Consider the following 27,522-nt stretch of genomic DNA (forward strand, 5'->3'; position numbering starts at 1 on the left):
GTTACTTTAAATGTGTGCGACACATTTTTGTCCGTGACGCCATTCACGGGCGCCAGGGAGCGTCTGGCTTCAGGCCGATTTCGCTGTGCCTCCTGTACGGAAAGAAGGACGTGGTTGTTGGGGATTATGGCTCCTGCTGCTGTCTCTGCTGGACAATCGCCTGAGATCCAATTTGCTCAGAGGTTGGCCTCGAATGAGAAACGGATTCGGGATCGGGCACTGAAAAAGCTACGTGGCTACATGACGCTCAGGACCCAGAGTCTAGAGGGTAAGGTTGGAGAAGCACGTGGGACAAAACATCTTGTCAGGCCTGCGGTGAAGACGAAAATACACGTGTTAGTTATTGCTAAATACCTGAAGGACCGTCTCCAAAGCGTTAGGAGCAAAATATGCTTTAAGATGATGTTTATATGAATAACAAGTGACATCTACTGCTACATTTTAAGGGATAATATGAAAATGGATATTTGTATGATTGCACAGTTCTTCATAGTTCTTTGCTAATTGTGTATTTTTGGCAGATTGGCATTTGATTACACTTAATTATATATAATTCTTGGTTAATTGGGTGTTTTCCATCCCCTAAGCAGTTGCAGGGCTAGTTTCAATTTACTTTTTTTAAATAATAGTTTCTTTTTGTGCTATAGGTTGCTTCAGTCAAGAAGAATTGTTAAAAATATGGAAAGGATTATTTTACTGTATGTGGATGCAGGATAAACCTCTCTTGCAGGTATGTTATATGGAGTTGGAAAGAATAGCAGTAGCAGTTAGACTTATATACAGCTTCATAGGCCTCTCTAAGCGGTTTACAGAGTCAGCATTTGCCCCCAACAACAATCCGGGTCCTCATTTTACCCACCTCGGAAGGATGGAAGGCTGAGTCAACCCTGAGCTGGTGAGATTTGAACAGCCGAACTGCAGTCAGCTGAAGTAGCCTGCAGTGCTGCATTTAACCACTGCACCACCTCGGCTCTTGAAGGATCATTTAGTCCAGGGCTTCTTAATTGGCAGGTCTGCAACCCTTTGAGGGTCCATGGATAAATTTCACAATGCCTATGAATTTATAGGGGGGGGGTACAATTTTATTTTCATATATACTGTGATATTACATTTTTTTAAAAATATTTGAACATTGTATTTGAACATAATTGATCTCTATAGATTTCACCAGATTTTCAGAGGCACAAAAATATTAAAGCTAATTATTTTAAAGTTAAATATTCCATGAAACATGACTATCCAGCTATCCTTAAGAGATGGATACTCCACAGTTCCATTATGCATCCAGTACAGATCTTAACTAATAGGAAAATTTCTCTTATACTTAGACAAAAGAACTGTAACATATATCCATTACCAATCCTAGTTTCTGTGAAATGGAAAACTTATTCTTTAGCTTATCTGAATCTTGATATCCTGTTTGGTAGTTTTCATTTCTCCAGGCTGAACATCCCTAGTTCTTTCAGTCTTTCCTCACAGACATGTCATCAGGTCCCAGTATCACTTTTGTTGCCCTCCTCCGAATCTGTTGTAATCTATCAATGTCCTTCTAAAAATATGATGTTTAGAATCATACATACTACTCAGGTGCAGTGTTACCACTGCAAAAGTCGAGGGGGATAAGGACTTCATTACATCTTTGCTGCAGTATTTCTTCTGCTGCATCCCAGAACTGTGTCACTGTTTCTAGAGATTGCTTTACACTGCTTTACACTATTGGCTTATAACTTGTTCTCAATTCAGCATGTGCCTTATATTTTTTACTTACTAAATTGAAAATGTAGTTCTCAACTTACAACAATTTGTTTAGCAACTGTTCAGAGTTACAAATGGCACCAAAAAAGATGACATGGCAGTTTTTCACACTTACAACCATTGCAGCATTGCATGTGATCAAAATTTTGATACTTAGTAACTGTCATGTATTTATTTCTGTTATAGTATCCTGGGGACATGCGAGCAATCAAAATGCACACAAGTGGCCTGCTTTATTTGTTCTTATATCTTTCCAGGTATAACTGGAAAGTAATTATCCTGGTTATTCCCAGTTAGAATTTATTATGTTTTTTTAAAACAATACGTGGTCATGAAATTTACTTTTAAAGCTGTGCTGTATGGTACTGGTTTTTTATTATTTTGGGAAACCAGGGAGAAAAAAGAGGTCAATAAATCTTAGTTGGGTTATAGAGGTAGTCCTCATCTTACCACCCCAATTGGGACCAGACTTTCCATCATAAATTGTTGCAGTCATAAGTTGAATCATCCTGTGACTGTACTAGATTTTTCAACCATTCTAATGATGGCCATAATTCAAGTTACACAATCGTAAGTGCAAGTCCAGCTTAACTAATGGTGTTTTTGCCATTTTTTAAATCAGAAAACAGCAAAAACCTGTCAAAAATTGTGATGACATGACCATGGGATCATGTACCTAGTCATAAATGTGAGCTGGTTGCCAAGCACCTGAATTATAATCACATGATCACAGAGCAGGGTGATGGTTGTAAATTCAAATGTAGATTGTAATTGACTTTGGAAGTTTTGCAATTAAACAATGGCTGTAAGTGGAGGAATATCTGTAAAACCTTTTTGTTCAATTTTTTACAGCTATCTTAATGCAGAATACTGCATAATATATGCTCATCTGTTAGTAATTTATAAATGTGAGGGACATATGTATTCATTAGTATTCATAATAATTTACTTGTATTCCATGGAATTCTAGGCAGCAATAATATTGATGGGCTCAATAAATAGGTATTTTCACTATTATTCAAACATTTTCATTTCACTTCCACGGACTGAAATAGACAGAATTCTTTATGTCAAAACATTGAATTCATACCTGAGATAGTATTCTTGAGACAGGATAAACTTTTCAGCTTTTCCAGACCTATTATTTTTCAGTTTTGTTTAGGCAGCAGCTCTTACCATCCTAGTTAGCATAGATAGTGCCAATTTGAAAAGGTCCTCTGCAGTTGAATCATTAACTCTACATGGGGTTGCCCTTGAAGAGTGTTTGAAGACTTCAGTTAGTCCAGAATGCAGTCGCGCGAGCGATTGTGGGTGCACTTAGGTACACCCACGTTATACCTATCCTCTGCGAGCTGCACTGGCTTCCCATTGGTCTCCGAACACGCTTCAAAGTGCTAGTCGTTACTTTTAAAGCCCTACATGGCATCGGACCTGGCTACCTGAGAGACCGCCTCCTGCCAATTACCTCCCAAAGACCGATTAGATCGCACAGACTAGGCCTTCTCCGGATCCCATCTGCCAGCCAATGTCGGCTGGCGACACCCCGGGGGAGGTCCTCCTCTGTTGCAACTCCGGCCCTCTGGAACGAGCTCCCCGTTGAGATCCGGACCCTCACTACCCTTCCGGCCTTCCGCAAAGCGACTAAGACCTGGCTGTTCCGGCAGGCCTGGGGCTGTTGAGTTGTCCAGCCCCACTTCAGGTTTGTGACTGTTGTGTAATTTTAAACTGTTGTTTTATTTTTTATACCCCCCCTCCCTTTTATTGTAAGCCGCCCTGAGTCTCTTTTGAGAGTGGGCGGCATACAAAATTTAATAAATAAATAAATAAATAAATAATATGGTTTATAAATTTAAGCCATTATATTCATTTTTGTTTTGGTTCTTAAAAATGATTTTCTAACTATTTCTATAATAAATTATTGATTCTGTCCTGATTACCATTTTTTAAAGTAAATAACAATTTTGGTATATTAATATTATGATATACTAAAATCTGAAATATAAACAGTCTCTAAAGGCTTCTCCACAGAAGTATAAATTAAGAGTCTCGTGAACACATACGAGGATGTGTTTCCCTGGAAATAAGACCTATCCCGAAAATGAGTCGTAGTCTGATTTTTAAGTGTGTGCCTAATACTCCAAGCCCTACTCCAAAAATAACCCCTAATAAAGGGGGTAAGGGTGGCCAGCAAAGGAGGTGGTGAGCAAACACAGGCTGATGGTGACTGGCAGCAGCCCATGCAGTGCAGGTGAGTTGATTTCCTTGCCAAGGAGCATAAAGAGGTAGGGAGGCACGCGATCTGGACGGGTTGCAGAAAAGCTGATAGTCGATGGGCCAGAGTAGCGGGCAGCTGTGGGAGGATCGTCTTTGTGCAACAGCACTGGCAGCAGATGGAGATTGGGGGGGTAGATCTGGATGCGCCGTGCGGGAAAGGCAAAAGTTGTTGGGCTGCCATAAGACGCTCATCTTCATGTATCGGCTGCAGCCTGCGCAGCACAACCAGTTCGCCTGTCTTGCACCTCTGCCTCAGTTTGCTGCTTAGGCAGGAAATCAACTCACCTGCACTGTGCGTGCTGCACAACTCTAGAGTGCGCCAACCAAGGGACCAGCAGGCTGCAGCTTCTGCCAGATACCGTCAGTCCCTGTGTATTTGTCATCTCTTGTGCACATGCTGGGGGCAGGGTGCCCAGCCAGGCTGATCACCCTGAAATTGTGTATCTCCGAAAATAAGCTCTAGTGCTTATTTTGGAGCCCAAAAAATATAGAACTAGGTCTTATTTTCGAGGAAACACAGTAGGAAACTTCTGCATATTCTACCTTTATTGTATCTAACTATGGCAGAAGAGCTTAACCAAGCTCAAATTGTATTGGTGCTTAAACCCATCATCAGTTTTCTATATTTAGGGAAGGTCTGATAACAAGGTCAGCTTTCTGAGAGGGGAATTTCCTGAATATTATACTGATAAGAATCTACTTTTGTGACTTTATTACTAAACAAAATTTTAAATTTCCAGGAGGAGTTGTCAAATAATATATCACAACTAATCCATTTAATCAAGAATATGGATACTCGTAAGTCTCATTATTTTTATTTCTTTTATGTTTGGGAGCTTGTAGCCAAGGCTTTGCATCGCAAATAGAAATAGTGCAAGGCAGAATAAGTTATGAAGCCAGAAGTTTATTTTCTGGAGATTTATCAGAATCCTTAAACAGCAACAGCAGCAAATATATTTCTATCACATATTCTGGGGCAGAGTATAGCACAGGAAGCTAGTATTTACTACAGGCCAATATATTAGTATTAATACAAAGGATTAAATGGCAACCAAATTTAAATTCTTTACAGCTTAATGGTGTAGAAAGAGTTAGCAACAACAAACCCCAAATTTGGATGTTTTTTAAAAGGGCTTAAATACTTTTAGACAAAACTATTAACTGTTGCAAGTCATAACTTTATAAGGATGCATCTCTGAACACAAACTGCTGAGAAATATAGGTAGGAGGATTCTGTTGTCCTTTTATTCTCCCTCTCCGTACTTTACTACTCACAGGGGCCTGGTTAACTCTTGTGGAGGTGGAATAGTAATATGGACAGGCCTTTGGTGTAATATTCTCTGAGAACAGATGACAAGAGAATACAAAAAGGGGATGAGGGTTGCCCATTCTCCGCTTTGGCACTATCTATGGCAAGATTTCAGCTCAGGTGGATCAGCTGAGAATTCAGTGTTTAAAGCAACAACGCCCCCCCCCCCCCCCAAAAAAAAAGGCTATACATACCAGCTCTTTAGTTCCTTTGGTCTGTCTGTTGCTGGGATTCTTAAAAAATAATTTGTCACTTATGAAAGGTGACTGAAAACGTTGAAGAAGAAAATATGGAATTTAAACATTATATTTATTATCTCAAAACAGGACACTTGTTCATTCAGACTTTCTGGCAAACTGTGAATCGTGAATGGAATGGATTAGACCGATTGCGTCTAGATAAATTTTACATGGTAAAGTTAAATTCTTCTTCCCTTTTTAAAAGTTCCTTGGAAAAAAGAGAACACAGAGAATCAGAATCAGAATAGAGCTGGAAGGGACTTTGGAGGTCTAGTCTAATCCCCTACTCAAGCAGAAGACTCTATACCATTTCAGATAGGTGACTGTCCAGTCTTTTCTTAAAACCTCCAATATATCCAGGGATATATTGTTCCACAACAAAAGATTCACTTTCAGAAATAGGATTGGTAATAAAACAAATTAATATCAATTTAAAATGCATTTTCACGTTTAAATGTGCTATTTATGTTTAGAATATGTTTACATTCTTACAAAATAAACTTTCTAAGCAAAAGTACAACTTTGTTTGAAAAGAACTTCTAAATCATAGTTAGCATATTTAGTTGTTAATTTTAATCCAGATTTCAGTTCTCTTTATTTACTTGAATAATTAATGTACAATACATATATGAGTAATGTAACTTATTGTTGGGTTTTTAGTATTTTATTATTTAATGAAATTATGTTCAGATTTTACTATTTATTGTTGGTATTCCAAATATTTGCATTGTGAGTATTAATGCATTTGTAATGTTAATGTAGTATAAACAATTATGAATCTTTGGTAGGTTCTATGATATAAAAATATAAAAATATTCATGCCCTGTTATACAATTAAATTATTAATATTTTAGTCAAAGCTAAGAAAAAAATATATAAGCTAGCATATACAATAAAATTTCTATATAATCCTTCAAATAGGATTCCTAGTTCTTAAATGCTTGTTCAGATACAGCAAGAGAGATGAGTTATTTGAACCATTACAAGTAGACCTGGAGTTATGATAGCTAATTCAATTACCGTTATTACAATGGTACTAAATGAGGGGGATTTAACAACCGTCCACACCATTATGGCTGTTGCAGTGACCCTAGGTCACATAATTGCAATCTGGGTGCTCAGGCACTTGGCTCAAGATTATGACATTGCAGCAAACTACAGCCACAATTGCCTTTTTTGACCTTATCTCTAGCTTCCCACAAAAAAAAAAACCACTGAGGAAGCTGGCAGCGAAGATCATAAGTTGCTCCTGCCACTTTTTATCCCAGGGAATATGAGATTTGAAGAATTCCATACTCTGTAGCACCTCCCATGTCCTGTTGCATGCACACACTTTCTGCCAGCTCACTTCTGCTCCCTGGTATCTGTTTATGGCTCTTGTTAGCCCATCTGTGTCTACATTTATAAACTACATTTATCTTTTGCAAACTCCATGTGTTCCTTGCTTGAGACTGAGGCCTATTGTTTTGTAAATAAGTTATTTACCAAAGTCATGGTAATGGGAATTCTGTTGTTTCCTAAACAAATGCTTAATTTGATTAATAATGCCCATAGGATTGCTGTTCAGCTCTGCTTTTTGGAGATAATAGGAATTATAGTCCAATGTATCTAGAAGGTGCCAGATTTGAGAAAATTGTCCTAATCAATTTCATAGATAGATTTTAGTGATACTTAGGAAATTGAAGTGTTATAAAGCATGCTGTCTAGAGCGCTATGCGATATCTCAACTTCCATATCATTAGTCAATTTAGCAGCTGGCAAAAATATTTATTTTAGGGAATGGGTTTGTTTAACAACCATGTGATTGCTTAATGACCACTTGGTTCACATAACAACCATGATGGCTGTTTTTATGGCCGTCATAAAAACAGTTGTAAAATCAAGTCAAGTCACATGATGACCCTCTTAATGAATGCAACAAGTTATGACCAAGTGTCTGGGCTCAGTTGTGGCCGTTAAGTGAGGACTACCTGTATCTCCTTTCCCATTGTAAAATGCTGTCCTGTATTCAGTGAATGAACAAGACATTGGACTTATCTTTCTCACTCCTGCTTTCTCACTTATGGACCACAACCACAACCTTTATTCCACTCAGAAACAGTGGATGTACAGAAATCCATGATGCATTCAGCCAACATAGCATTGGGTACTAAACTCATAACATGTGAACATACAGTTCATCCATGAGGGGTAGAATTTAGCTTAAAATGCATACAGAACATCCCTGTTTTGTTCAAGTTCTTTCAATACATCAAGTGCTGTCCTATAAACTTAACATGGTTGGGAAAATTGTATGCATCTTTTTTCCCTCTAACCTAGTTGATCCGCATGATGCTGAGACAGTCCTTTGAAGTTCTGAAAAGAAATGAATGGAATGAAAGGTAGGCCATATCTGTTGTTTGTATAATGTGGCTATCTTGTGTGCTTTTGATTTTTTTCATTATAAATACCTCACCATAGTGTGTTTGTAAATCATGTTTTATGGTGCACCTAGTTTTGCAAATCAGATCATGGCTTAGCGTGATAGATACATGCATTGATTTCTGTGAGATCTATATTATCTGCTTAACTACCAAACATAGCATTTCATCTATTAAAAATGATGCTGACATATTTCTTTTAACTGCGTGTTCTATGAACATCACTTATCTACTCATTGATTTAATCTCATCTGATCTACATGTAGTCTACAGCTTATGATCATTCAGTGACCATTCAAAATTGCAATGGTGCTGAATGAAGAGACATACAATTTATACTCAATGTTATGACTAATACATCTCCCTCACAGTCACATGATGAAAATGTGACTGCTTGACAATCTGCTTGTTCTTACAACTGACCACAGGGACATTATAACTGTCCCCACCAACTATCTTACCCCTCATTCTGCCTTTCTGGGTACCTTGAGGCTGCTTCCCACCCAGTTGAGTCCCCACAGGCTTTGGACCTACTTTCTGCACCATTGGGTCTCGCCGCCTTGGTCTTTGATTGCCTTTTCAAAAGATAGCCCAACCAGTGGTTTCCAGGGACCATGTGTGAACTGGAGAAGTGCTGCCATTCTGGAAGAGGTGCCATTTGTGGAACTATGTTTTAAAAAGTGTATACTAGTGAGAGATTTGGACTCTGTTTTGTTGTCAGGCACATGCACCTCTTTTTTTGTTCCTACATTACGTGGAGATGAAACCATTCGATCCATGCTTTGCCAAATATATTTTGGTGAGCACTTTTTGGACCTGACAAAATATTTTATGATGTAATGCAACTGAATCGTCTATGCCACAAACTTTTTTTTTTACATTTCCAGTTTAATTGAACGATTTCTGAACATGTTAATAATGGAAGTTATGCATCCAAACAGCCATGCCCCCATTGGTATAAAATTGCATTTCATTGATATCTATCTGGAAGAACTGGCTAACATTGGAGCTAAAGAGGTCAGTAGCAAATTGCATGACATTTAGGCTTCTCTATGCTGGCCCCAACACCTGAAAAGCATCAGGTTAGGGGAAGATTGTTACACTTTACTTCTTTATAAAATGTATTAAAATCAGTGGTGTCAAGTTTTTACTGTGTGATGCTCTAAGGCTCAGTTTATTTTATTTTGTGAACAGTACCCTGGTTTCCAATTAGTTTTGTATACATGAAAGGAATAAAAGTAAATAAGCGTACAAACAGAAAATACAAAAAGAAACAAGCGTGAAAAAGAAGTGTGAAAAAAGTTATCTTTACCCATTAATCCCAGTATATATATAAAAAAACATGTTAATAGCTTGTCACCCTCCCTAAATCTAAATCTTTTCCCTATTGTTTACCGTATATACTCAAGTATAAGCCGAGTTTTTCAGCCCACTTTTTGGGCTGAAAAAAGCCGCCTCGGCTTATACTCGAGTCAGTGCCCGTCCCCGTTTCCTTGCATGCCCGCCCGCCCGCTCACTCATTCGGTTTCCTTGCCAGCCTGCCCACTCATTCATTCCATTTTCTCCCCTGCCTGCCCGCTCGTTCATTCCGTTTCCTCCCCTGCCTGCCCGCTCCTTCATCCCGTTTCCTAGCCTGCCTGCCCGCTCCTTCATCCCGTTTCCTAGCCTGCCTGGCCACTCATTCATTCCGTTTCCTAGCCTGCCTGCACTCTCATTCATTCCGTTTCCTAGCCTGCCTGGCCACTCGTTCATTCCGTTTCCCCCCCTGCCTGGCCACTCGTTCATTCCGTTTCCCCCCCTGCCTGCACGCTTGTTCATTCCGTTTCCTAGCCTGCCTGGCCACTCGTTCATTCCGTTTCCCCCCCTGCCTGGCCACTCGTTCATTCCGTTTCCTAGCCTGCCTGGCCACTCATTCATTCCGTTTCCCCCCCTGCCTGGCCACTCGTTCATTCCGTTTCCCCCCCTGCCTGCACGCTCGTTCATTCCGTTTCCTAGCCTGCCTGGCCACTCGTTCATTCCATTTCCTAGCCTGCCTGCCTGTAAGATAATAAATGACAGTAAAAATATAAAGCATAATTATTCTTTTTCTTTGCCATTCTTATATTATTATTATTCCATTTGGAAGGTTATAAGGTATAGTTTAAAATGCTTTGAAATCCCCATTCCCTCCCCACTCCAGGGGTAGGATACTGCAAAATCCCCATTCCCTCCCCACTCCAGGGGAAGGATACTATGAAATCCCCAAATCCTCCCTACTCCAGGGGAAGGATACTATGAAATCCACGTTTCCTCCCCACTCCAGGGGTAGGATACTGCAAAATCCCCAATTCCTCCCCACTCCAGGGGAAGGATACTATGAAATCCCCAAATCCTCCCCACTCCAGGGGAAGGATACTATGAAATCCCCAAATCCTCCCCACTCCAGGGGAAGGATACTATGAAATCCCCATTCCCTCCCCACTCCAGGGGAAGGATACTATGAAATCCACATTTCCTCCCCACTCCAGGGGTAGGATACTGCAAAATCCCCATTCCCTCCCCACTCCAGGGGAAGGATACTATAAAATCCCCAATTCCTCCCCATTCCAGGGGAAGGATACTATGAAATCCCCATTCCCTCCCCACTCCAGGGGAAGGATACTATGAAATCCCCAAATCCTCCCCATTCCAGGGGAAGGATACTATGAAATCCCCAATTCCTCCCCATTCCGGGGGAAGGGTCAATAATGTTTTTATTGACCCTCTTTTCCACTTACAGAGCTAGTTTACTGTTTTTCTTTGAAATAAATATTCAAAAACATTATTGGTATCTATTTTTATTTTTGAAATTTACCGGTAGCTGCTGCATTTCCCACCCTAGGCTTATACTCGAGTCAATAACTTTTCCAGTTTTTTTGTGGTAAAATTAGGTGCCTCGGCTTATATTCGGGTCGGCCTATACTCGAGTATATACGGTATCTTTTAAGTAAAAAAATACAAATTCACAGGTGTCACCACACAAATCTTGTCAGCAAAAGGTGTTCACTGAAAGGTGGCAATACCCTTTTTTCTATTACTATAATACTATATAGTATTTTAGTTTACATTTCATGAGTCAGCTTATCTGTAGTTATACATAACAATGTTTAAAATGTGTATTTTCTGTATTATAGAGTTATACTATTAATTTAACCAGTTCATCATTATTTTGGAACATCTTATGCCAATAAACAATATTTTCTCTTTGCTGGTAGTGCTTTGCCCTTTATGTCTGCTATATATAAATAAACTGCAGTTGTGCATTGAGCAGCAATAATAGAAATGTCTTTTCCATTTTTTTCTTGTTTTGAATGTTTCTATTAGAAGTAGTACACAATCATTGCAGTACTGATTATATCAGTGCCAATAACTGCTGAAATGACTATTATACAAGAATTGCTCAAAATTTTGAAAGCATTGCAGTTGATTATGTAATCATTCCAAATTAACTCTACCTTTTCTCATTATTTCTTTTTTCTTCTGGAATAAGATATTTCAGTTTCAGGTAGCTCTTGGATTTTGGATGATGATTTTAGAACTGACTGATAAAGATTATGTTGAAGTAATTTTTGTATTTTATCTTTACAGCTCACAGCAGGCCAGAACATTAAATTTATTGAACCATTCTGCAAAATCATTGCCAGGACCAAGGAGTATGTTCAAATCTTGTCAATATTTATATTAATCTACTGTTTTAAAAATAGTAAATAAAAATCTGAATGGAGGTGCAGAACAAAGGAAAAGCTACTGTGAAGGATAGCAACATGCTGACTGAGAAATATTTTTTAAAAATGCCTGAAAGTACAAGTATATGTAACTATAGCAACAGCATTTCTATGTAGCCATTATAAAAATAATTGTTCTTTACCCTCCTGCATACCTCGGAAAATTAGGAAACTATAATCATGCGATTGTCTGTTTTTCCTTATTTTCTGAATTACTCAGAACGCGTTTAAGAGTTAGACTACAAAGAAGTTGTATTAACCACATTCTCTAAATATATCCCCCCCCATCTTTTCACTGTTCAGTCATCTTATGCTGCAAGCCATAATTTGTGGCATCTTTGAAACCATTGTGGATCAGTCCCCATTTGCCATAGAAGATTTAATGGAAGAACTAGAAACTGGCAGTGATATTGACAGTTCCTCAGAAAATGAAAAATGGAGCGACAAAGAAGATACAGAAATGGCCAGAGGTGAGAATATCATTTCTCAGACACTTGCTTTGGAAAATTCTAGAAAAAGTGTTTTCTTCACAGATCTTTCTTTTAGCACAGAAACTTCTGTGAATCCAGTTCATTTAGAAGGAAATTGAAATTAGAGGAATCCATTGTAAAAGAGATTTCCTGACACATTTGTTTTCTGAGCAAAACTTTAAGTTTTGCTTTGTTTTCTAGCAAGCCTTTGTCCAGTATTTATAAAAGACTGTATTCTCTTTTATTTCCTCCAGCTCCTAACACTGTTTTTGCTGAAAACGTTATTTATAGGCTGTGTTCAGTGTTAAAAGAGAGGCTTTTTTCTCATATATCAGGACTTCCCCTTATTTCCTCATATTACATGCTCAGATGCTCTCTCAAGGTGTTCTAACAGATTTGGTCAAGACTTCACAAGATAAATTATGTAATCATTTTCTTGGAGATACTCAACTTCATTGGCTAAATGAAGGCAGGAAATATTTTCGCCATGATGAGCAGAATGTGTGGGACTGAAGTGGATAGGACTATCTATTCAATCTCTGACATCTCATTTTTGTTTTTTCTTCATAATATAGGCAAGGGCTTTTCAAACAAACAGCCTCCAAATTCAGAGGCACATGGACATATTTCAAAAGATATAGATGCTAACATTGGACCTGTTCTTCAGGTAGGCTCCACCTTTATCAAACAATACTAGTTTTAGAACTCTAGTTACTAAAATTATGGGAGTTGTGGGACCAGATTGGGGAAGGCTGATGCAGGGTTTCAAAACTTCTGATTTAAAACTGATAAATTGCACTGGCTACTTTATTTCCAACACCTGAAAATAAAATCAAGCTATCAATTTTTCCCAAATGCAATAGGGGTGGGGTGGGGTGGGGTGGGGTGGGGTTGGCATCTATAAGTTATATGTACTTCATGTTCTGAGGAACATCAGTTGCCATTTGAGCAATTTGGCATGTATTGACTCATAAACAGTGATGGTCCAAGTCTTTCTGAATTGCGCCTTTATATTTTACTGTGATACTTAATGGTTCATCAAACTCTAATGGGAATCTAGTAGGAATTTGTGTAGATTTAGACTGGTGAGAAAAAGTAAATTTGTTGGTTGGTAAATAAAAAAAGAAAATAATGTTGTTACGATACTAACATTTTAGCATTTTTGAATTTTTAAAGCTGATCTAAATTGCTTTCTTTCTTTCTTTGACAGTTTGATTATGAAGCAATTGCCAGCAAAATCTTTGAGTTGAGCAGCAGAAAAAACACGCCTGCTTTTAACAGAAAGCGCCTCTACAAATTGGTTAAAAAGTATGTTTCCTGAAATTCTTATGATTTCTCTGGGCAATCTTTTTTTTTCTCTTAACACTTAAGTCCTTCCTTTTTTAAACTCATTTTTCCATACCAATAAGTACAGTACTTTCTGTTATAGAAGGTTTGTAGATGAGTAAAACAATATAATTTCTTTTCACTTTTCTTTCCAGATTTCAAGATCTTGCAGAAGGTAAGACTCATCATTTTCTTCAAGCCTTTGAGAAAGAAAGCATAACATGAATAGAAAATAGACTCTAGGGTTGAATGTATTGTGCTTTGAAGGAATAATCATGATTTTTGTGTAAATGTGTTTTTATTTTCCATTTTCATTTTCGTACAGTCACATATATACTGTGCATAACCGGGGCCATATAACATTAAACAATAAACACAGCCATTCCTCTTATCAGCAGTACCCCCCAAAATAAAAACCCAATGTACCTCTTCGACCCTCCATACACCCTTTCTTTCGCCCCCCTCCAACTTTCCATCTTCCCTCCATCATTCCCCTCTACCCTACTTCCCCTCCCCCTCTACCACTCCTCTCTCCCGATACATTCCCTCCCTTCCTTCTCCCCCTCCCTCCAGTCCTCTCTCCCACCCTCTCTCCCCCTCTTTCTTCTATCCCTCTACTCCTCCCTTCGGTGTATTTCTACAATCTATTAATATATTCAGCTTGTCCTATTTTTACAGTGGAATTAAAGAGCAACAGTATACAAGTGCAGTCACGTTACCTTAAAATCTAACACATACTATGTATCCTCCCCTCCCCCCTAACACCCCACCTCCCTTCCCCCCCAACTTCCCAGAGCCCGTAAACGGTATAGATTTTTAACAAACACAGTCTACAATATATTAAGACAAAGGAAATAAAAAAAAGAAGTTAATAACATCTCTGCATTGAATTCAGCTTCTTCCTGTTGCACTAGCTATGAACAGTTTAGATTATTCCTAATCTTAAACATAGGCTATCTGTAATTTCTTAGTCCCATATTTGTTTTGTATATAGTCAATCCATTTTTTTCAGTCTCGTTTATATCTCTCATTTGAATGGTCTTTAAGATATGCCGATATTTTCGCCATCTCAGCTAGGTTTGTGACTTTCAATGTCCATTCTTGAGTTGTAGGCAAGTCTTCCTTCTTCCAGTATTGCGCCACCAACAGTCTTGCTGCCGTTATTAGGTGCAGAACCAAATTAGTCTCTACCGCTGTAAAGTCCGTACATATACCTAGTAAAAATAACTGGGGAGTAAACTTTATCCTTCTTTTAAAGATATTTTGCATAATCCACCACATTTTTATCCAAAATGCCTTAACCTTTTGACAAGTCCACCATATATGAAAATATGTAGCATCGAGAGAACCACATCTCCAACATTTAGGCTGTACATTCGGGTACATAGAAGCCAGCTTTCTAGGATCTAAGTGCCATCTATAAAACATCTTATAAAAATTTTCTCTCAGGTTTTGTGCTTGTGTGAATTTTACATTTCTTACCCATATTCTTTCCCATATGTCCAACATTATTGGTTCTTCAATATTTTGAGCCCACTTTATCATACAATCTTTAACTAATTCTGTTTCTGAATCCATCTGTATTAGTACATTATATATCCTCTTTATATGCATTAAACTTTGATCTCTTATTTGTTTCAACAAATTATCCTCAACTTGGATAAAACCACTTTTTTGGTCTATTTTCCACCTGGCCTGTAATTGGCCATACTGGAACCATGTTTGAACTACCTTCTCCTCTTTCAATACCTCTAAAGATTTTAATTGTAATACCCCCCCTTTCGGAAGTGAGAAGTTGTCTGTAGATGGTTCTATCCTGTTTTTGTGCTATATTCATATTTTCAATTGCATGTCTAGGAATTGCCCACATGGATAACTTGTCATTTAGTTTATATTGATATTTTTTCCAAACCCGCAGTAAAGCATTTCTTAAGATATGACTTTTAAAATTCTTATCCATTTTTTTGTTGAATAACAGGTAAGCATGCCAGCCATATACCAGATCGTGTCCCTCGATATTCAGTATTCTATCGTTGGTTAAATGGGTCCAATCACTAATTGCGGATAGCGCCACTGCATCATAATATAATTTTAGGTTAGGTAATTTCAAGCCTCCTCTCTCGCGTACATCTTGCATTATTTTCATCTTTACCCTCGGCTTCTTTCCGGCCCATACAAATTTGTTGATACCCTTCTGCCATTCTAAAAGATTCGCATCTTTTTTAAGTATAGGTAACATTTGAAAAAGAAATAAAAATTTTGGTAAGATGTTCATTTTCACTGCCGCTATCCTACCCAGCAAGGATAAGTGCAATTTCTCCCATTTTTTCATCTCTATCTGTATACTCCGCCAAAATGGTTCATAATTGTGCTTATATAATTTCCCGTTTGAGGCTAGAATATTAACCCCAAGATATTTGACTTTTTTTACTACCTCACATCCTAGCATCCCTCCTAGTTCTTCCTTTTGTTTAGTATTCATATTTATAGCTAATATTTTTGTTTTTCCTAAATTTATTTTAAAACCAGACACTTGACCATATTGATTAATCGTATTCATTAAAACCATATTAGATTCCTGCGGTTGTTCCAATATTATGACCAAATCATCCGCAAAAGCGCGGACTCTGTATTCTTGCTGCCTAATCTTGACCCCTTTTAGACCATCCAAGCCCCGTATTTTATTCAACAATACTTCCAAAGTTATAATGAACAATAGTGGGGACAAAGGACAGCCCTGTATTGTACCTTTTCCGATTTGAAAAGGGTCTGTTAAACTTCCGTTGACTATGATTTGAGCTGTTTGCTGTTGGTATATTGCTTTAATTGACCGTAAAAAGCTATCTCCTATCTGCATTTTTTGCAATATCTTCAACAGAAATTGCCAGTTAACTCGATCAAAGGCCTTCTCAGCATCCAGAAATATGAACGCAGCAGGAATTTGGTGGTTCTTTCCCAAATATTCTAATGCACTAATAATTAATAATAATAATTATAAAACCTGTTTGGTCGGTATGTATCAATTGTTGCATAACCACCATTAACCTATTTGCTAGTATTTTAGTAAAATTTTTATAATCTACATTAAGTAATGAGATAGGTCTGTAATTTTTTGGTTGGGTAGTATCTTGATCTTCTTTGGGTATTAAAGATATAAACGCTGTCTTCCAAGATGGGGGCACTTTACCTTCCGTTTGAATTTTATTAAATAGTTCTCTAAGAGGTTCTACCATTTCTAACTGTAAATTTTTATAGTAAACCGCTGTCAAGCCATCTGTGCCTGGCGCTTTCCCTAACTTTAGTTGTTTAATTACCTGCAAGATTTCCCCTGAGGTTATTGGTTGGTTCAACTTTTGTCTGTGCTCTTCTTTAACTAGGGGTATTTTCTCTTTATCTAAGTATTTATCTATATCTAAACCCTTAATTTTGTCCCCTTTATACAATTCTGTAAAAAATTCCCGAAATGCCTTTTGAATCTCCTGTTGAAACACCTCCTTCCCTCTATAAATCAATTTGGTTACATTTTGAATTTTCCTTTTTTTCCTAATCTGATAAGCTAACCATCTGCCCGGTTTATTTGCGTTACAAAAAGTATTGTGTTTTGCATATAGTAAACTAGTGGCTACCTGATCAGAGATCAACATATCAAATTGGGATTTTAATATAGTAATTGCTTCCTTAACCTTTGTATTGCCTGGATTCAATATTAACTCCAACTCTTTCCCTTTAATTTCCTCTTCCAATTCTTTTCGTTTTTGCCCTTCTCTATGTCTATGTATTTTGTTTATATTCATCAGTACTCCTCTCATATACGCTTTGCTTGCATCCCATACAAATTCCATAGATGTACCCTTATTCATATTCAGAACAAAGTATTCAGATAACAATTTTTTACAATCATTAATGTACTTCTCATATCTGAATAAGTTTTCATTCAGCCTCCAAGACCTTCTTGCCTGCACTATCCTTCCCAATTCCATCCAAACTGGACTATGATCCGAAAGGACCCTCGCCGCAATCTTTGTCTTCTTCACCCTAGAAAGTAAATCATTAGTGATTAGTATAAAATCAATCCTTGAAAAGGATTGATGTCTATCAGAAAAGAAGGTGAAATCATATTCCTCTGCGTTTCTTTCTCGCCAAATATCTCTCAATTCAAAATCGTCCATCATGTCAAAAAAAGGTTTGGGTAGCTTAGCTCGTATTTTAGTATTAGGGCGAGAGGTCTTCTTATCTCTTCTAGTGTCAATCACGCCGTTCCAGTCACCCAATAGTATACAAGACTTATAGTCCCACTGTACTAATTTAGCGTGAAGATTTCTATAGAATCCGTCTTGCTGTTGATTAGGAGCATAAATTCCCAAAAGTAATGTCTTTTTTCCTTCTAAGATTAGGTCTAGCGCAATATATCTTCCAAAGGGATCTGCTTCAATTAGTTCAGCCTTAATGTCTTTTCTTAAGTATACAACTATACCATTTTTCTTTTCCGTAGCAGAGGTCACAAAATGTTGACCAAGTTTGGGGTTAAACAAATATTTTTGATCGGTTGATTTGATATGAGTTTCTTGCAGACAAATTATATCATTCTTGAACTGTTTAAGATAGTGAAATATTTTCTTTCTCTTCTGTGGAGAGTTCAGTCCATTGACATTCCATGTCAAGATCTTAGTTGTCATCTTTGGTTGGCTGAAGCTTTTTTAGAGCCTCCTGCATGGCCTGTTTAACCTTTGGCCTAGCTCCTCCCATGGCTTCTGAGCTTGTTGCTGTGACTCCTTGATCAATGGCCAATGATTGTTGAGGTTGTTGCATTGTAGCTTGTTTTTCCATTCGTCTGGTAGTCATATGGTGGTAGTCATATGGCTAGGTCTTGTTCCATGGCACCTTGCCCTTCCGGGAAGGGGAGATGGTGCACCTTGTCTGGTAGTTGTGTAGTTTGCCGTCTATCTTGTCCTTCTTGTGGTCTTTCTCCAGATCCAGATGGTGCAGGGTGTCCCACCTTCAGAATATTGTGATAGAAATCTCGAGCTTTCCATACAAAGTTGAGACGATATCTTTGCTTGTCAAATGTAACTATAATACCAAATGGCACATCCCATCTATACTGTATCTGACGGTTTCTGAATTCTTCCACTAGAAAAGCATAATCTCTCCTGGCTCTTAGCATTTGAGGTGGTATTTCTTTCAAGACAATCAAATCCTGGCCGCCGATTTGAAGCCTGGTGTTATAGGACTCTTGTAGTATCATGTTTCTGAACTCTCTTGTGGCAAAGTATATAACTACATCTCGAGGGAGTTGCTTCTGTTTTGCCGCCCAAGAATTAATGCGATAAATTTTATCGATCTGCCAGTCAAAGTTGGACCCCGGTCTTCCCATCAGACGGTCAAAAGCCTCTGAAAAAATCTGTTTCAAGTTCTCCTGTTTATCCTCACGCAACCCCCTGACTCTTAATGCGAACTCCATCTGCCTGTACTGTGTCATAATAATCTGTTTTTCAGTGTTTTCAACTTTTTGTTGCACCACCTCAGTTTTGGATGTCAAATTGGTATTAGCTTCATTAAGAACCTCTAGGTTATCTTCAATTCCAGAAACATGTTCTGTCAGTACAGTTACAAGTCCCAGCATATCATCATTTATTTTGGCAATCTTAGTATCAAGTTTATCGTATAAGTTGATCTTAAACTCTTTTAATTCATCCTTTATCTCCTTTATCTCCTCTCTGAATTCTCTGAAGGTTTCCAAAAAAAATTCTTTCATTAGCACATCTCCAGTAGGGGGCAACTTTGTGCCAGGTATCGGAGATGTGCTTCTAGGAGGAGGTTTCCCAGGATTTAATTTTGATGCCATTATAAGTCTTATAAATCTTATCTACGAGCAATTAATCAAGCTCTACTGGCTCACTGTGCAGCTTATGAGAAAGAAAAAAGGATATTAATTCACCCCTTTGTTAGCTCTTTAGGATTTTTCAAAGGGTTTCAAAAAAAGAGAAAAAGGGAAAAAAAGCATTGTAACGAAGCAGCTCGGCATATTCAGCGCCATTTTTGACTTCTCTATATCAGAAATATATATTAACAAAGTTGATAAGAAGAAAGTCTTGTAAACTCTTCAGAGAAGTGAAATTAATTAATAAGAAACTGCTGGCTGGCTGTTCCTCCCTTTGAACTTTTATCACTGTTTTTTGCAGAATTAGGAATGTGGCATTGTTACGGAGAATGCACAATCGCCATTTTAGGAGCCAATTTTTTTTTAAGGGAAAAAAAAAAGTACACGAAGGAAGCTCTTGTAAAAAATGAAGCTAGGATTTAAAAAAAAACAGATAAGGTTCTCAGATACAGACTCTGCTTGTATTAAATTCAGATAAATAGTTCAAATATTGTCCTAAGTGGAGGTATCTTACTTTGAGCTGTGGAAACAACAGCTAGAGATTTCCGGCACGGAGATAATGATTCAGCCTCGGCTGGCCCCCCTTCTCTTCACAGCCAAAAAAGCTGCAAACTTCAAAGGAAAAGCTCTTACCAGCTGGATCTTCTCTCCCCCTCTTCTTTGCCTGAAGAGTGAGGTATCTGCCAGATGTCTAGGCAGATAACATGACCAGAAACCTGGGAGCAGCTCTATTAAGCTGCCACCATCAGCAAGATCCCGCCCAGGAAGTCGGAATAATCATGATTTTCCACATCAATGCATAAGTGAAAGTAAAGTATCTTGAGTTATTTTCTAATTCTGATGGCTTTGTGGCCATGTCCATATAGTGATCTTAGGAACAATATGGAAGTATTTGCCATTTTATTTTCTGAGATAATTTTGGAATTCTCAGACAACTAGGGTTTTCTGGTGGTCTCTCAGTCATGCACAAACCAAGTCTGAGCTTTCCTATCTTCTTTCAAGTTCAGGCAATATGCTAGTACCTGAACTGGACTTACATTATCACCAACATCAGATTGAAGTACTCTTTACAGCTGGAATTTGAGACTCTTTTCTCATCTTCATGAAAAGCCACATAGTCATTACAGTTGCTGGAGTCAGTGTCAAAAATATGTGGGGCCAGCCCCCTTTCCCTCCACTCTTCCTTACTATTAGGTTTCTGTGAGATGAAAATCACTGGCAGTCTATTGTTGTATTGTATTATAAAACACAAATAGTACATCATTTTGCTTGTGTGCAGAGATATTTATATAGTATTGACTGCAGACTATTAACATTCTGAAGATTTAGATAACTTATGCTTATTTTTTTCTTTATCTTTATTTTTATCTTTAAAGGCTCTTTGCAATTAAGCCTGGGGCCCTGATTACCTACCACTTATTTCAGTTTTTCTGCTTCCCTTCTTATTCAAGTAAATATTTTATTTGCTATAAAATATTCATGATAGAATACATGCATGTGTTTAATAAAAGCATGGATGTTAATGTGGGTGAAAAATCTTTCCAAGAATCTTTGGCTTATGGCAATTCTTATTCTGATGTCCTTTTCAGGGAGTTTCCCTCAAGATGATTTCCCTGAAGATGTCTCTACAGATGAGGATGATGATACCTTCAGCAGGAGGAAATTGAAAAGAAAATCTGGCAAAATGTTAGATAAAGCTCAGTTGGGGGAAAAAGGTAGGGGGGGAAATCTGTTTTTTTTCCCTGATAACACTAAACATTTATTTTTAATTACAGTTTGTTGAATCAACCATAAAGGTCTGGTTTGTACATACCCTGTTTCCCTGAAAATAAGCCCTAGCCTGATTATAAATCCTACCCTAAAATAATCCTGGGAGATGGGCGTGGCCAGCACAAGAGGCGACGAGCGCATAGGGGCAGCAGGGGTAGTCTGCCATCCCCTTGTTGAAGTGCAGATAAGTCTGAGGATGGAGGCAAAGGCGGGGGAAGATAGGCGAGCCAGAGGTACTGCGTGGCTGCCAGGCTCGCAAGAGGCTTGCGCGGTGGACCCTGGCAGCAGGGGGAGGAAGGTGATGTTGATGCCCCGCTGATAGACGAGGGCAAGCTGAGAGATGGTGGGACGGAGTGGGTGGCTCATTGGATTTGGCTGCCCTTCTGCCCCCCCCCCCCCCTCTCAGCTCTGCTGGGCACTTTTCACGCAGAGGGAGATGAAACTGCTTGCAAATGGGGCACTTTGAAATGGAGCTAATTGCTAATCACTCCGTTTCAAAGCAGCCCATTTGCAAGGAGATGAAGCTTCATTTCCCTCTGGGTGAAAAGCACCCCATAGGTGCCCAAACACTTTTTGCCTGGATGAAGAAATGACAGAGGCTCAAAGCTTAGCGATTAGCTCCGTTTCAAAGCGCTCCATTTGCAAGCAGATGAAGCTTCGTCTCCCTCTGGTGAAAAGTGCGGTGGAGGCAGAGGAGGGGAGGCAGGCAATCCCAACATGCTTTGCTCTGTTTCAAAGCATCCCATTTGCAAGCAGATGAAGCTTTGAGTCTTCACCATTTCTCCATCCGAGCAAAAAGTGTGTCAGATCTGGAAGCCATTGCAACTACAGGCATGAAGGAAGGAGCGGGCAGGTGGGTGCAAAATAAGATCTGAAGGGTCTTTTGGGAAAACACGGTAACACTAAGGCAAATCACTGGGTTTGCCAACTACAATAAATCAAAAATGAATCATATTATAATTCAACATAATGCCTAAAACAGACTGTTTCATATAATCTGCTAATTTAGGCTGCTGGTATAATTATTTTCATGGAAGCGAATGCTAGTGAACTAAGTAGGATTTAGTAACAGGCAGTAATAACTTTATTGTCAATAATAATATTTTGTATTAAATTTAACTGAGTGCCCTCAGAGGACAGCAGAAATGGTTTTGCTATTTGACTGTAAGTATTGACTGAAAACCACAGAGCTGTGTGGATAGGGCTGCAGCTTTTCCATAAGTATAAAGAGTTCAGATGTGAAAGTAATTCATTATAAATAATGAATTAATGATGGATGATCATAATCATCCACAACTGCCAAGATCCTTGCTAATACAACATTCTACTTATTAAAAGCATAACATTTGCCATGGAGGGTTCAAACGTTCTCTTTCTCATCTTTTCCCCAAATGTTTAAACAAACTATTTGAAAATACTTAAGTGAGAATTAATGACAGGATTAATCATGGCTTTTATAATCAGATATATTTTTCTCTTTATTTAAAAGTAGAATTGTCTTACCAACCTGTCACGAGAAATGCTATTCAACTTAATATCATTTAATTTTTCTTGACAGACAACAGTCAAATGCAAAAGAATGATAGTGAGGAAGAAGAGGCCAACACAGGACTACAAAAGAAGAGGAAGAAAAGAAAGAGAAAATCCAGTCAGAAAGCTGGTACTTCCATGCCCTCTAGAAATAATGACAATAGACCAGTCAGTGTTGAATCCAAGACACCAGATCCAGCCAACGAATCCTCAAATATCAGGAAGCGGCAGAAGTCTTCAAGTACAGAGAACAATGAAGTTGCTTCAGTGATTCTCATTGAACTACTTGGTGATGATTCTTCCTTGAAGTCACTTACATGTTTAGCCAATGGCATAAAGAAGCCTTCTCCACACAAAAATGAGAGCCTGCCAAAAGTTCCTATAAAAATTGTGTGTCAGAATGGACAGAATTATGACAGTGAAGAGGACCCTAGTTATTATACTACAGGAGGCCATACTGGTAAAATTATGAAGAGGCAGCAGAAATCAAAGCCAGGAATCACTGGAAAGCTTTTATCTGAAGAGAGTGTTAATAGAGAGAAAAAATCCCTTGTAGAGTCAGAACCTATTGTGCTCCAGAAAGTCAAGTTGAAGAGAAAAAAAATGTTGGGGAATTTGGGAAGGATTATATGCTCCAAACAGAAAACAATTGGCTTGAAAATGCAAAGAAAAAGCAAGAAAGCCCCAAATTCCACAGAAAGAAATGAACTTGAAAACAAGAAGAGGAAGAAAGAAGTAGGTGGATATACTCTCATGAATTTTTCAAACTAAATCATTTTCTAAATTTCTTAATCCATTTTTCTGAAATGGAAAAGAGAACATGCTTACTCTATTGCAGTTGGTTAGTGATAAAACAGCATCAAGAGCTGAGGTGGCACAGTGGTTAGATTGTAGTACTGCAGGCTACTTTTGTTGCCTGCTGGTTGCCTGCAATTTGGCAGTTCAAATCTCACCAGGTTAACTCAGCCTTCCATCCTTCCAAGGTAGGTAAAATGAGGACCCAAATTGTTGGAGACAATATGCTGACTCTGTAAACTGCTTAGAGAGGGCTGTAAAGCACTGTAAAGTGGTATATAAGTCTTAAGTGCTATTGCTATCAACCTAATGCTATTATTTCACAAGTTAATTTAAAATTCTATATACTTAGGCTAATCAATTGGCTAACTGAAAGGAAAATTATTATAAAAGGCTAACATCAGCCTACTAAGGCTTGCTTCTGAACCACATGAGAGCTAAAATAAAATAAACAGACAAAGCCTACGTAACATGATTCTGGCCAACATCTCTTCTTCTATTTAGCTGAACATCTTAAATATGTCCTGCAAGCTTCATCTGGGGTGTACAAAGGTCTAAACTAAAGGAAGACAAGCATTTAGGGATATTGAGAATGTAGGTGTATGCCGCTTCCCCCTATTTATATCAGGGCTACATTTAAACCTTTCATCTGTTAAGCAAATGTGAATGGTTGGAAAAATAAGGGGGGGGGGGAATTAAAAATAACATTTTAAATTGAACAACTTTTGCATGCCCTTAAATGTAAATCATTTTATTTGGAAATCCTAAATGAAATTGTTTTGTTTGGAAAAAGAACATCATTTTGCTCTTTTCAAAATATTTATCTTGTATTCTTTAACTTCCCTATGCATGATATTTCTTAGGTCTGGTTCCCATGGAAAGACATTCAGGTATCTTTGGCAGATTTATAAGTCTCTCGACTTGGATTTAATGTGGCTGTACAAAAACAAAGTGTGGGTGGAGGGATGGAAGAATTCTTAATAGATGAACATATTATGTGCTATTTGTATTATTGACTATGTTATGTATACTTTGTGTTCTTTTTCTTCTTTCAGGAAACTGGTAGTATTGCCCTTCCAATAAAGAAAACAAAGGCCAAGGTGGAAAATGATTTTGTAAAGTTTGAAAAGACAACTTTACCAAAGCCAGCCTTCTTTAGAAAAGCTAAAAGAAGCATTACCGCCATGCCGGTATGATAACCTTTCTATAGTTTATATCTTGAGAATGTTTAGAATAATAGTTTGAGTCCCAATTGAAACAATGACTTTTTCAAGATAGGATAGTGATGAATCACTGTGTAGGAGACCTTGTTCTAGATTGCTTGTTTAGTCTCAATTCTGAGACTAAATATGCAATTCTACAAACTTCCTGCTTTTAGAATGGCTTTTGAAATCTTACCTGTGGGCCATCTGGCCACTTGCAGGACATTGGCAAATTGGATGATGGTGTATGTTGGCTGATGCTTTCTAACTATTATGATTTGGTTCAATATTCTAATAAGGATATTGAAAAATTCTTTAAGCAATAAAGATTTAATTGGCCCAGAAAAACAACAATATTTCTCTTTTAGTTAAGCAAGCTACAATCTTCCAGCTCCAAAAAGGTTACCTTTGGATTGAATAAGAATATGACTGCTGGTAAGACATTTTCTTTCTTGCTTGAAAGGCCTGTGTTATTATATCATTTGTGTGATTAACTAAATGCAAAAAGTTTTTTTGCTGATCAAAGACTTAAGTTCATTTGAATTATTCATAAACATTGAGGTTGTTAAAATGGCAGTAATGCATGTATTTTGCTAGAAGCTTAAAAGTTTATTTTGCTCTTCTGAGATCCCCATCTATTTTCAAGTAACGTGTGAAAAATAAATTGGTTTAAATTATTTAAACATTAAACCATGTCTGCATTCTGAAGGTCTTTTGCTTATTAAAAAAGCATCTATTAGAAGGATGTAGTTTTTCTCCCTTCACTTACACATAAGTACTTTACATGGTTAGTAACAGGGTAACACAAGACATGCTTTTCTTTCTAATATTTTGCTTTACAGAATTTAAGAAGACAGACAAAAGTATCTTAGTCAGTCCACAGGGAATCTCCCGGGTGGCTTTCAATCCTAAGCAAAAACCACCCCATGGGGTCCTGAAGTCTTCCTCTATCTCTTTGATGGAAATCCCTCAAATAAAGAAGTCTCTTATAACTCCAGCTAAGAAGAGACCAACTGCTATGGATTTCTTCTAAGGCCAGTAAATGGAAGAGAATTTCGGAAATGTTCTGATCATTTCAACATCCAGCTATTTTTGGAATAATTTTCAGAATCTTATTTTCTCAGCTAATAAGATACTATACATACAGTTTCGATTATGTGGCCTCTGGTTCTTCAAAAACACTTCTTCGGCTGCAGATTAGAACTGTTTGTATATGTTGTTAGCAATAGATATGATATGAGATGTATATGGATATCATACATTTTCAAACATCTCAGGTTTGAAAATCAGTTTTTTTAAAAAAACAAGTTATCTGATTAATATTTTTATAAAGCTTTATTTGAAGCTTCATTTATTATTTTAATCTTAAATGGTCTCTGTTGTTTTCTACCCTGTTTCATTTCCCCCCTCACGCCTTCCATCTTTCTATCTAACACTTTGGGTTAAAATAACAATATTTATTGAAAACAAGTTTTTCAAAGGGAATTTTCTTTTGCCTGAATCACTTGTTTGAATAGTATACATTAAAACTATTACTATTCAAACACACAGGCGTACTTTGCATATAGTGCTTAAGCATGTGTGATAATCTTAGCAATTTGAGAATTGCTCCTCTGTTCATAAAATGTGTGGGTTCTAATTTGATGCCCTTCAGATATGTTGTGACTAAAATTCCAAGCCAGCATGATCCATTATACTTATATGGAAGTTAATCTACTGTGTATTTTCCCCTAATAAATGCATGTTTATGCAATTTGTCTTCACAAACATATTCAATCAAGGCATTGTTCTTCCTCTATTAAAATTAACTAAATTACTGTATATTATCACTTTTACAGAAGCCTCTGTGCCTTTGATTGCAGGGTAAGGATGGTTAAGGCTATGTGAATCAAAAAGGGGATGGGGTGGGATTCACTATATCTAAAGTCCTGCTGATGTCATCAAGATGCAAATAATATTTTGCTGGAATCTTTCTCCCACCTTCAGAGTTTCTGTCTTGTCAATTTGCAATACATGGAAACAGCTTTACTAACTAGATTCACCATAATTTGGGATCAAGCTGAGGAACAGAAAGGTTTGAGTTCCCACTGTTAGAACTGTGCCACCAATTATCTTCTTAGATAAATGGTAACATACTTTCTTTTTTGCTGCTAGTGGTATTGGAGTTTCAAGGATAGAATTTTTTCCCTTCCTTCTTCATCTTTACAGAATGATTCAAAAAGTTTATATACTTTGGAATAACTTCCCAGGAACCAGTGTCTTCAGTATGTAATAAGCTGATGTTACCATGCCTCTCTTCATTTTGATGTTACTATAAAATTATTTTACATCAAATAATTTTATTAAAAATATTTAATCAAAATACTATAAAAACAGCTCAGCAAACAGTTCATAAATTGGTGGTTTTTAAAAAAAGATTTGTAATAAAAATGCTACTTCTGTTTTGTATTCCAAAGAATGAATGGTTCTTCTGAGCAATCAGTTACTTTAGTATTTCTTCAGAGTGCTTATAAAGTTGTAAAGCAATTGTATTTTTTGTTTTATTTTCAGATAACTCAATTTTGTTAATATCACTGACAAGAATTTTATGTACTTGAAGTTAGGTGGTTTTGGTTGTGTCACAGTTTTAAGTAATGTAAATCAATTAAGAATTAAATACAAGATCTTTCTACCATTTATATCAGATGTTGAATATATTTCTTGACACTTTCATGAAATATAAAAGAAGAAAAATTTGTTAACACGATCTTATTGATGGATGCTAACATATAAAATCAAGATTAAGATATTGCTTTAAAACAACTCAGT

General features: G+C 37.5%; 1 protein-coding gene across 1 annotated transcript; it reads left to right on the forward strand.

Annotated features, from left to right (window-relative positions):
- Nucleotides 1-47: 47 nt before the first annotated feature.
- Nucleotides 48-27,392, forward strand: RRP1B (ribosomal RNA processing 1B). The gene is made up of 16 exons (XM_087721717.1): nt 48-268; nt 648-730; nt 4,770-4,827; nt 5,665-5,750; nt 7,897-7,958; nt 8,885-9,014; nt 11,604-11,668; nt 12,044-12,210; nt 12,786-12,877; nt 13,421-13,518; nt 13,692-13,711; nt 21,007-21,132; nt 22,746-23,452; nt 24,568-24,702; nt 25,083-25,149; nt 25,557-27,392. The coding sequence occupies exons 1-16, from the start codon at nt 127-129 to the stop codon at nt 25,745-25,747; spliced, it is 2,229 nt and encodes a 742-aa protein (XP_087577843.1). The 5' UTR covers nt 48-126; the 3' UTR covers nt 25,748-27,392.
- Nucleotides 27,393-27,522: the final 130 nt, after the last annotated feature.

The sequence above is a fragment of the Thamnophis sirtalis genome, unplaced genomic scaffold (genome assembly GCF_051295495.1).
Source record: "Thamnophis sirtalis isolate CommonGarterSnake01/CBP01778 unplaced genomic scaffold, rThaSir2_p1.2 scaffold_8, whole genome shotgun sequence".
In the NCBI taxonomy this organism is placed as follows: domain Eukaryota; kingdom Metazoa; phylum Chordata; class Lepidosauria; order Squamata; family Natricidae; genus Thamnophis; species Thamnophis sirtalis.

Bases quoted from the DNA above. Each gene is read 5' to 3' on its own strand.
- RRP1B (XM_087721717.1), top strand. From the start codon at position 127: ATGGCTCCTGCTGCTGTCTCTGCTGGACAATCGCCTGAGATCCAATTT. The intron at 4,828-5,664 runs GTAAGTCTCATT...ATCTCAAAACAG, and splicing joins AATCAAGAATATGGATACTC to GACACTTGTTCATTCAGACT. The intron at 12,211-12,785 runs GTGAGAATATCA...TTCATAATATAG, and splicing joins AGATACAGAAATGGCCAGAG to GCAAGGGCTTTTCAAACAAA.